At 46.7% G+C, this 11,153-nt stretch overlaps 1 protein-coding gene and 1 non-coding gene across 5 annotated transcripts in view; one reads left to right on the forward strand and one right to left on the reverse strand.

Moving 5' to 3' along the window:
* The window catches only part of GRAP2 (GRB2 related adaptor protein 2), an 81,669-nt gene extending 70,746 nt beyond the window's left edge, over window positions 1–10,923 (forward strand). For 3 of the 4 annotated variants that reach the window (XM_023729055.1, XM_004373881.2, XM_023729056.1), the window contains exons 5-8: window positions 3,586–3,754; window positions 6,261–6,482; window positions 8,681–8,803; window positions 9,507–9,711. In XM_023729055.1, coding sequence (XP_023584823.1) covers window positions 3,586–3,754; window positions 6,261–6,482; window positions 8,681–8,803; window positions 9,507–9,686 — 694 coding nt within the window. In that variant the 3' untranslated portion in view covers window positions 9,687–9,711. Of the gene's footprint in view, window positions 1–3,585; window positions 3,755–6,260; window positions 6,483–8,680; window positions 8,804–9,506 lie in introns of all 4 variants that reach the window. The other variant, XM_004373880.2, reaches the window with a different exon arrangement.
* TRNASTOP-UCA (transfer RNA opal suppressor (anticodon UCA)) lies at window positions 7,905–7,975 on the reverse strand. Its single transcript has one exon. It is a non-coding gene; the product is annotated as a tRNA-Sec (tRNA).
* Window positions 10,924–11,153: the final 230 nt, after the last annotated feature.

Below are 11,153 nucleotides of genomic sequence, written 5' to 3' on the forward strand. Positions count from 1 at the left end.
TGTAGGAAAATGAGAACAACGAAGCAAAGCTGGGGAGGGTTGGGGGTGGGGGGGCTGTAACAGCAATATCCTGTGAATGTGCAGCAGCCAGGAGGAAGTGACTCAGGCTAGGCATCAACATTACACAGTCCCATGCTCAGAAGCCCCAAGTCTGAACAACCGCTGCACGTGGTCAGCATGTCGGAGATTGCAAGTCAACTATCAGACTTGGTGACCGCATTTGACAGTGCAGGAAATAATGCTGACAGCAGTATAGCAGAATGCGTGACAACCTGCACAGTAAAACCTTGCCATGAAGTTAATTGACAGGAATCGCTGGTCTGGATTCTTCCATATTTTGAAAGGCATGCATACAGCTTTATGGCTTTAGTTACATAAATCTAATCTTGGGTGACAGGTGATAAAGTATGGTGACTTTACTGTTTATAAAGAATGGATATTTTAAAGAATAGATAGGAATGACTTACAAATAATAACTTAAAAATACAAATACTTACAACCATTTGTATGTGCCTGTGAGTCCCTGGGTGGCACAAAGCGTTAAGCACTTGACTGCTATCTGAAGGGTCAGAGGTTTGAACCCACCCAAAGTTGCCTCTGAAGAATGGCCTTGGTGAGCTGCTTCCAAAAGGTCACAGCCTTGCAGACCCGATGGAATACAGTTCTACTGTGCACACATGGAGTTGCCACGAGTTGGAACTGACTCAGTGGCAGCTGGTTTGGGTTTTTTTATTTTGTTTTGTTTCGATTTTTGGTGTCCGTAAAGTGCTTGGAAATAGTTCGGTCTTTTTTAGCATTGGCCTTGCAATCTTGCTTAAATTCTTAATTATCCTTAACTAGAACTTTCGTCTTCACACCTTAGGCTGTATTATTTAGCTCAGGTCAATATTGATGTATCACAAATTCTAAAACTTGTTAGGTCACCGTAAATGAAATTTTACTCTCTTAAGATATCTTCCAAGTCAAACCTGTTTTTTAAGGGCCCAGATTACAGACCAGACTAAGTAAATCCTGAGATTGAAGGACGTCTCTTGGTGCCTTTGGTTTGCATGAATTTGACTCTAGCTTTTTCAGCTAGGAATTCTGGTTTATATTTCTTTGATTAAAGTGAATTCTACAAAACGGCCAGCTTTGATTTCTGCCAAAAGCTTCCCCTTGTATTGAGGCAGTGCAACTTCTTATTATGATGATTATTACCATAATTATTATTACATCTCCTGCAGAAATGCAGCATAATGTATTCCAAAGCGAAATCATTTTTATTTATTTATACATCTGCTTTCTGTCGTGAGCACAGATAATTAAGAGCTAATTGTAGTTCCATCAATTAGCATTTGTTAGGCATGTGAAATAACAGTCTTGAAAGTCTGGAGCCCTGAGTTACATCCTTTACTCTGCTCTTCTTGGGACTTGAGACAATGGTCAGGCCATTCTCTCTCCGTAGACCCAGATGACCAACTGCACCCTGACATCCATCTTCGCACCTTAGGAGACTGAAAGAGTTCATGTTTTGCACTCTGAGTTCTTTGACTAAAAGGCAGGGGGTGAGTAATTATAATATCACAAGAATATTTTCTCCTCCTCACCCAGATGTAAGCAGTAATAATTATGAGCTGAGCCATGTCGTCTTAAAGCGAAGAAGCCAAAATCCAGGGGGAAGATTATACAGTGATGGCAATGCGTTGATTACTGCCCTAAAGCTGTCAAGCAAGAGGTTACTACAACCTTGGCTTCACCTGGCTATGAGCAGAGCCCAGGCCATGAGTATGAGACTGAAGTTGGGAATATCTATCCCCTTCTGAACACAGACCACTAAATCCATCCCTAAGAAACCTCCACTAATTTTCCAAGGTGTCTTTATTCTCCAAGACCCCTTAAATTCCTGGCCTTTCTAGTGGACCAGGCAATTATTATCTTTAGTGCCAGTTCATTTTAAGATACAAACGTATGTATGTTGGAAAAATAAACTTTATATCCAAAAGAGAATGACTTGGTAGTGATGGAGTAAGACTGAAGCTAATAATAAAGGACCAGTCCCCCCTTACCAGATGGATAAAATCCAATTTCTTCAACCTTGGTATAAATCTGCCCATCCCTTGTAATTCCAGACTGACATCAAAAGGTGCTGATCTAAAAGAAATTATTAAAAAATTAAAATTAAAAAAAAACAGTTGTTGAGTTGATTCTGACTCATGGCGACCCTATGTGTATCAGAGTAGAACTGTGCTCCACAGGGTTTTCAATCGCTGATTTTTAGGAAGTAGATCGCCAGGCCTTTCTTCTGAGGTGCCTCTGGATGGGCTCCAACCCCCAATCTTTGGGTTAGTTGCCAAGTGTGTTAACTCTTTGCACCACCTAGAGCTCCAAAAGAAGTTAGCATCTTTAAATTGTGTAACAGGCCAGGCTCTCTAGACTGGAATCATAGACGTGGGGTTCCCGTCTTAGTTCTGCCGCTCACTCACAGTGACCTTGACCAGTTGTCTTCACTTCTCGGAGCCTCAGTGTCTTCATCTGTAAAAGGGATGAGTTAGGCTAAACAATCTCTGCGGTCCTTTCCAATTGTAAAATGCAATATAATATATTTTTCTAGACATTTCTGTATAACAGTTTTTCTTCCAAAAAACTCAAAACACTTTGTAACTTTATTTATGAAAAACATCAACCTAAACCAAGAGACCCTCACTACATAGAGAACAAAGCATGACAAATTTCTCAGGGAAGAAGATAATTTCTTATCCGCTAGTGCTCATTTATGTGCTTAAAGGAGATGGCTCGAAGTATTTCTGACCACAGAAAGATAATAGAGGCTTGGAAACCCCTCCCATCTGAGTCTTGATGGAGTCATTAGCATATGACAGGACTCACCAGTACAGGCATTGCCACCTCTTTAGTCCTTAAAACCAAAAAATAAAACTCGTCATCAAGTCAACTCTGACTCCTGGCAACCCATTGTTACAGAGTAGAACTGCTCCGTAGGGTTTTCTTGGCTGAGATCTTTACAGCAGTGGATCACCAGGCCTTTCTTCTGCAGCACTTTAGATTAGGAGTCGAGTACAAACCATTTGCACCACCTAGGGACCTTTCTTAGTCCTTATGGAACAGGGACTTTTTTCTCCTGTAAGAGGTTAGCTCTAGAGTCCTAGACAGAGTCAGGCTCATATGATTGCCTTCTGCTGCTATAAAAATCCCCTCTAGAGTTCACCTAAAGGAGCCCTGGTGGTGCAATGATTAAGTGCTTGGCTACTAACTGAAAGGTCATCAGTTCAAACCCACCAACCGCTCTGCAGGAGAAAGATGTGGCAGCCTGCTTCCATAAAGATTATAGCCTTGGAAATCCTATGAGCAGTTCTACTCTGTTCTCCTCTGTTCTATAGGGTTACTGTGAGTCAAGGTTTAGAGTTACCTGTGTCCGGAGCAGTCCCTCCCGCAAACCACCTGGTAAAGCTCAACTGGGCAGTGACAAGTGACCCATCAACAACTACATTCCCTGCCCACACAGAACTCCCAAATCCCCAATGCATGCGGCCCTGGAGGCGGGGCATTCTCACTGTGTGTGGTACAATTTGGATTTGCCTTGCTCTCCAGGCACGAGGATGACGTTCAGCACTTCAAGGTCATGCGAGACAGCAAGGGTAATTACTTCCTATGGACAGAGAAGTTTCCATCCCTAAATAAGCTGGTGGACTACTACAGGACAACGTCCATCTCCAAGCAGAAACTGATCTTCCTGAGGGATAGAAGCCAAGAGGATCAGGTATGCTTATGGAGGCCACCCCATCGACTCCCATCTAGAGAGGCCAGCATGAGACCCCAAGAAAATGCATTTGAGGCACAGGTCCTCGGGGTATTCTGAAAGGCAGAATCACTCAAGTCAGATCTCAAGTTAAATACTAGCTTCACACTTTCAAGCTATGGGACTCTGGAAAGTTCTCTGACCCTCAGTTTCTTCATCCATAAAATGGGGATAATAGTGATATCCACCTCACAGGTGGTTGTGAAGATTAGAGAAGATAATGTCTCGCCATCCCTGGCATCCTTCCTAACCATGCTATAAGCACTCAATAAACATTAACTCTTACTGTGGAAGCTATTGTTTTGTTAAGGAGCCCTGGTGGTGCAGTGGTTAAGCTCTCGGCTGCTAACCGAGAGATTTCCGGTTCAAACCCACCAGCAGCTCCTCAGGGAAAAGAGACCTGAAGATCTGCTCCAAGATTAAACCAAACCTGTTGCCATCGAGTCAATTCCAACTCATAGCGACTCGGTAGGATGGAGTAGAACTTCCCCATAGGATTTCCAAGGCTGTAATCTTTACAGAAGCAGACTGCCACATCTTTCCCCCACAGAGCAGCTGGTAGGTTTGAACCGCCCACTTTTTGGTTAGCAGCCAAGCACTTAACCACTGTACCACCAGGACTCTTTCCTGTAAAGGTTACAGCCTAAGAAAGCTATGGGCAGTTGTACTCTGTTTTATAGGGTCACTATGAGTCAGAATCGACTCCACGGCACACAACATTGTTTTGTTATATATAGTTATCAGCCTAGGTTCAGGAGTTGTCCACGGATAAAGGATCGGGGGTGGGGTGGGTGGGTTATAGACACTGTCAATCACTCTAACTTGATTATCTCATTTAATCCCCACAGCAGCCCCGTGAAGGAGGTTTTATTATGATCCCCATTCTACAAATGAGAAAACTGATACTCAGAACGCTTTTGTAATTTGGCTAGGTAGTATGGGCAGTTAGAGATGAAATCAGGATTCAAAGCCAGGTCTGTTTGATGCAAAAACTATACATTTTCTATGACTACAATACTCTAAATTCCAGACAGTTCCAAGAGCAAGAATTCCAGATCTAATTTTCTCCTCCAATGCCACCCCCCCCCCAATTCCTGTCACAAAGCTCAACCTACTGCTTTTAGTCTTGGACTCTAGGTTGCTCTCTAATACCTCTGTCTGTAACCCCACCCCCAATCCCTGATCCTTCATCTGTGGGCACCTCCTGAACCCAGGCTGGTTTTTGGAAGTAGATCACCAGGCCTTTCTTCCTAGTCTGTCTTAGTCTGGAAGCGTCACTGAAACCCGTTCAGCATCATAGCAGCATTCACACCTCCACTGACAGACGAGTGGTGGCTGCACGAGAGGCATCGGCCCCTGCATCAGATCTGGGTCTCCCAAGTGGAAGGCAGAATTCTACCGCTGAACTTCTAATGTCCTCCCTGGCTCACCATATGCACTAAGGAAATGTTACTGGCCTTTCATAAGAAAATTCACACACACACACACACACACACACACACACTTTATAAAATATTTTGAAAGGAAATAACATGGCTAACCAGGGACAAGTTATTTGAAAAGACATCGTGACTTTTGAAGCACAGGTGCTTTGGGGAAACAAAGGCCCCCTCCCCCTTCAGGTAATTCATTGATGTGAAGCCTGAGAAGTCAGAACCAAAGGCAAAAAGGGTGTTCCCACCAAGTGCACACAAAAGTTCAGAAAAAGGAAAACAAAGGTTACCTGAGGCCTTGTGAATGCTTTTAACCAGGAAACAGATCACAGGATTAATTTACTAGGATGTATATTCAGAGATAAAAAAGGCAACATGAAACTGCATTAAACTGGATTAAATGAGTTAATATTTGTAAAGTGCTTAGGAGAGTGCCTGGCACATACTAGCCCCAGGGCCCTAATGTAAGTGTTTATTAAATAAAAATAATAATAAAGCATTTCAGTTCACGAACATTAAGCATTAAGCAGAAAGGCCTTGTTCTTTCCCAACATGCCTAGCGGCAGGCTTGGTTTCCATGGAGCTGTGAGAATGTTGTTGTGTGGGTCTCTATCACCAGGCTATAAATGACAGTTCAAAATCATGCCAAGTCAATATCTGGAAGGCAGGATGTCCAGCAGTGTGGTAACATGCGATAAGAAGGGGTGGCATTGTGTCAGTAAAATAGAATATTCAAGCTTGGTTACACTGAGAAAAACACACCTACTAGAAAAGAACTACATGGGTACCTGGTGGAAAGTGATCATCTGTGAACCGGGGACCGGAAGTCCTAAAACTGGGAGAAGCTGAGAAAGCAGAGGCCACTCTTGAAAACGTGAGAGTCTGGCCCATCAATTCTCTTTCACTGCTCCCCACCCCATCAGCTGTTTCATGGAGCTGTGGTGAGCAAAGTCAGGGAACAGCTGCCAGAAAATGGGGTAGGACCAGGAGATCGGGGGAGGATGGGTCTGGATCATCTTCGTTCTTTCTCCCAGGGTCGCCGGGGCAACAGCCTGGACCGGCGGCCCCAGGGAGGCCCACACCTCAGTGGAGCTGTGGGAGAAGAGATCCGGCCCTCAATGAACCGCAAGCTGTCCGATCACCCGCCTCCCATGCCCCCACAGTACCATCAGCATCAGCAGCCTGCTCCACAGTATTCCGCGGCAACGCAGCCACCACCACAGCAGCGGTACCTGCAGCATCACCATTTTCATCAGGTAACTCAACAGAAGGAAATGGAGCACAAGGAAGTGGGAAGGAGGACCTGCCTCCTCCCGGGCTCAGGCCACCTGGTCCCCACAGCCACTTAGTGTTTGAAAACGCTCCCCAGTGCTGGAAACAGCCTTAGCAGAGAAATCTGGGGATCTGCTGAGTTGCCGGGGCTGCTGCCAGGGGAGGGGCCTCCCATGTCTTGTCTGGTCTCACCAGGTCTGGTCACTTAGAGAGTTCATAAAGTAGACCCTGGGCCCCCAGAATGGCAGACATATGGAAACTGCTCTTGGCCAAGAAATCTGTGACTTCAACGGCCACCTGCCTGAAGACATACACATAAGCATACACACACACTTACCCTGAGGACTCAGTGAACAATTTATTTTCCTATCAGCACAATTCCAAATCTATTCATGCCCCTTAACCCATCTCGCTGGGGTGAGCTACAAGAAGGAAGGATTAACACCCACCATGAAGCCTTGCTTATTTATTTATTTATCCCCTGCCTGTTCCACAAGGGATTTTAGGCAGCTTACAGAGATGGACAATGCAGCCAGATAACATCAGTCCTAAATTTCTTAGCAGAGCATACAAATTCGTTTGTGAGCTGTTTGCCCAAGCCCCATCTGCTACACTCTACCTCCCCCGCTCCCCACACAAACACACCATCCAGCCATGCTGCACTACCTTTAGTTACCCTCTCACGCCTTTGTCACTTTGTATCTGCCCGTTCCTTCTACCTGAAATGCCTTTCTTTGGCTGGTCCTACTCCTCCTTGAAGCTAGAGTTCAAGCATCACCTCCTCTATGAAGCCTTCCCTGATTACTCAGGCTGACTTGGGCACTCCTCTCTGCTCACTAGAACACCCATCACAGACACTTATGTGTTCCTCCCTCTACACTGAAGCTCCCTGGAGGCAGGGACCTTATCTCTCCAATGACAAATCACTAGTCATGGCAGGTGCCTAATCAATAATTCTTAGTTAAATCAATGAAACCTGCCATCATCTTTGCCCTCAGAATCTAAAGTCCCTCTGCCGGCCTTCTCTCTCTCTCCGTTGTTGTCATTAGCTGCCGCTGAGTCAGCCCCTGACTCATGGCAATCCCATGCCCAATGGAACAAAACACTACTCAGGCCTGCACCATCCCCATGATCGGTTGAGAATTGGACTGTTGTGATCCATAGGCTTTTTTCTTTTTTTTAATTGTTATAAAAATACAGATAAGACAACATTTACCAATTTTTCATGTGTGCAATTCAGTGAGACCAATTGATCCACAGGGTTTTCATTAGCTAATTTTTTGGAAGTAGATTGTCAGGCCTTTCTTCCTAGTCCATCTTTAGTCTGGAAATGCTGCTGAAACCTGTTCAGCATCACAGCCATATACCAGCCTCTGCTGACAGGCAGGTGATGGCTGCACACGACGTGCATTGGCTGGGAGTTGAACCCAGGTCTCCCACATTGAAGGTGAGAATTCTGCCACTGAACCAGCAATGCTCTCTCCATTGTTGTTGTTGTTAAGTGCCGATGAGTCAATTCTGACTCAGCAACCTTTTGTGACAGAGCAGAACTGCCCCATAGGGTTTCCTAGGCAGTAATCTTTCTGCAAAAAAGAGGAAGACCCTCAACGAGATGGACTGACACAGTGGCTGCAACAATGGGCTCAAGCATAACAGCACTTGTGAGGATGGCGCAGGACCAGGCAGTGTTTTCTTCCGTGTACACAGGGTCGCTATGAGTCAGAACCGACTCGACAGCACCCAACAACAACAACAATCTTTATGGAAACAGATTGCCAAGTCTTTTCTCCCACAGAGTCACTGTGGGTTCAAACTGCTATCCTTTCAGTTAGCAGCTGAGTGCTTAATCATTGCACCACCAAGGCTCCTTGCTCTCTCCGTTACCTGAGATGTACCATCACCATTGGAAACCCTGGTGGTGTGGTGGTTAAGAGCTATGGCTGCTAACCCAAAGGTTGGCAGTTCAAATCCACCTGGCGCTCCTTGGAAACCCTATGGGGTAGTTCTACTCTGTCCTGTAGGGTCGCTGTGAGTGGGAATTGACTCGATGGCAATGGGTTTTGTTTGGGTCTTTTTATTGTCACCATCCTGGAATCCTGGCTGTGTCCATGGCTTCCAAGCACAGCGCCAGGAGGTGTGTGAGATGCTCTGACCGTGTGTCCTCTATCATCTCTGTATCTAGGAACGCCGTGGAGGCAGCCTTGACATAAATGACGGGCACTGTGGCTTGGGTGTGGGCAGTGAAATGAATGCCGCCCTCATGCACCGGAGACATACAGACCCAGTACAACTTCAAGTGGCAGGGGTATGCAAGCTTTCCCTTGCTGGGCTCCCTGGGAAAAGGCCACGGGGACAGAGCTCAGTGAAAGGCAAGATGGGGAATTAGAGAAATGGTTGGTCTTCCGGAAGAGACCTCAAACTGCAGAGATCAAAATAGAGGGAGCGGAACCTAGGGAGTGATGGTGGGAAGAGAGTTCTAAAGCCGGGCTGCCCCCAGCCTAGCACCATCCAGTCTGCCGTCTCAGTTTGGTTGCGGCGCCCGGCTCTGCTCTCACATTTCTCAGCTCTAGTTCTGGTGGTGACAGATCGGCTGCCTTTATAGTGTGGTCCATCTCCACTCAGTTATGCTAACACTGTGGGCTGTTAATTTGGGCACATTGCCAGTCTGTTTGTTACCAGAAAAAAAGAAAAATACCATATATTGATGCAGAGAGTAGTTCTAGAGGATTCTCTTGGGGCCTTGGAGAATAACATCCTTGTTAGTAAAAGTTCTGAGTCTCAAGAATAACCCCGGTGAGTTCTGGGAACTTCGCACTCAGGGCTGAGCATCCCAGCTCCACTTTAAGTTGGGTACCGAAAGCCACATGTCAGCCTTCAGGGAGGGTCGCTTTTGGAGGACTTGACCATGGTGCAAGCAGCCAGCAAGTCCTCGTCTGTGTCACGAGGGCTTCAAAGGAGACCCCAGTTAGCCCATGGCTCAGGCAAACCTGTGTTTTCTCTCCCCACAGCGCGTGCGGTGGGCCCGGGCACTGTATGACTTCGAGGCCCAGGAGGATGATGAGCTGGGATTCCGCATTGGAGAAGTGGTTGAGGTCCTGGATAGCTCCAACCCATCCTGGTGGACTGGCCGTCTGCACAACAAACTAGGCCTCTTCCCTGCCAACTACGTTGCACCCATGATACGATGAGGCCTTTCTTGAAGGGTCAGAGGCTTTTCATCTGAAGCGCTGGCAAAAGAAAGGGCAAGGAGAAAAGTTGAACTGTATACATTTGTCTATGCATACACACAATATTTTCTGATAGTAATTTATTGGCAATTTGGTTTGATTAATTAGCTGATATGAAAGGGACTCAATGGAAAATTATATTCATACTTATATTTCTACTCCCATCGGTGGGTGTGCAGAAGGCAGTGGGGGGGTTGGGAAGGACGGGGGCAGGGAAACAAACCAGAAATTCTCCCCGTCCTTAAGATCTCACCCCTTCCTCCTTGTCTTGTGCCTTTTCGCTGAGAGATCCACAACCCGGCATTGGATGCAGAACCACAGGGTGGGGTTGGACTTGGCTGGGCACGTTTTAGCTTACCTGCAAGCCCCAGTCACCTTGAGGTTTTCAGATCAGCTTTCCTCCTCTCCTCTATGGGTGGGCACGGCAGGGTTGAGAATGACAGTGCAACAGGCAGTCAAGCAAGTCTAAGCTTGGGATTGGGGAGGGGTGTGAAGGCACCGCAGGAGAAGCTGTTGTCCCGAGGCCTGTGGTGGAGGCCCTGCCTGGGCAACACTGCCTCTGGCCTCCTATTCACTGCCTGGCAGAGACTTTCATCTGCCTCAACAGAATGTTCCTTGGAGAATCCTCACGTCTTCCTTACGGCTGACATAAGAGAGCTTCTCCAACATGGAGAAACTGAGACATCGCGAGGAACCAACCTCTGAGAAATTGAGGTAGTGTTCACGAACCCTCGAGTGACTTACCTGGATGTAACCCCTGTTTCCCCAGCTCTGAAGAATGCAGCATCCGGATTCTAGAATGGGCTTAGAGGAACCCTGGCCAAGAATGCTGAATTTTGGAGGCATCATTGTATGGTTACAAGAGAGTCTCTTCAGGACTATTTTCCCTCTTGATTTTCTGTGTTTGAAGACGCCTTGCCTGGTAGCACAGAAAGAAGCCCATTTCACAAGAACAGTTACTGGCAATTGATTGATTGATCACAGTGACTCCGGGTAGAAGCTGGCTTTGAAATGAGCGTCCTGTTTGATCTGGCTGTCGGACCCCTGCTGGAATCCTTCCCCAAGAGAGAACTCCATTGTTATGGTCTCTCCTGTCTCCTCAAACTAGAATCGTCTTCCTAGCCTCACTCCAGGGCATGAAGCACAGACTTGTGCTGGCTAGGGGACAAGAGACACAAGAGAAGGAAGCCCAGTATGTTGGTGGAGACTGGAACTCACACATCTGGGTCGAGGGCACTTGGAAGGCACTTACCCATCAAAGCTCACGTGCTCTCTGCCTTATAGAAGGAGTGTGTGTCTGTCTGTCTGTGCGGGCACACGCACGTGCTGAGCCTCGGAAGAGAAAGTTGGGGTGACAGTGTTGGTGAGGGAGCATGGGAGGGCAAGTGGGGGCCCTGTTGCTTTGTTTCTCTTCCCAGCCCTTCCTGC

Source organism: Trichechus manatus, unplaced genomic scaffold (genome assembly GCF_000243295.1).
Source record: "Trichechus manatus latirostris isolate Lorelei unplaced genomic scaffold, TriManLat1.0 scaffold00027, whole genome shotgun sequence".
NCBI lineage: Eukaryota > Metazoa > Chordata > Mammalia > Sirenia > Trichechidae > Trichechus > Trichechus manatus.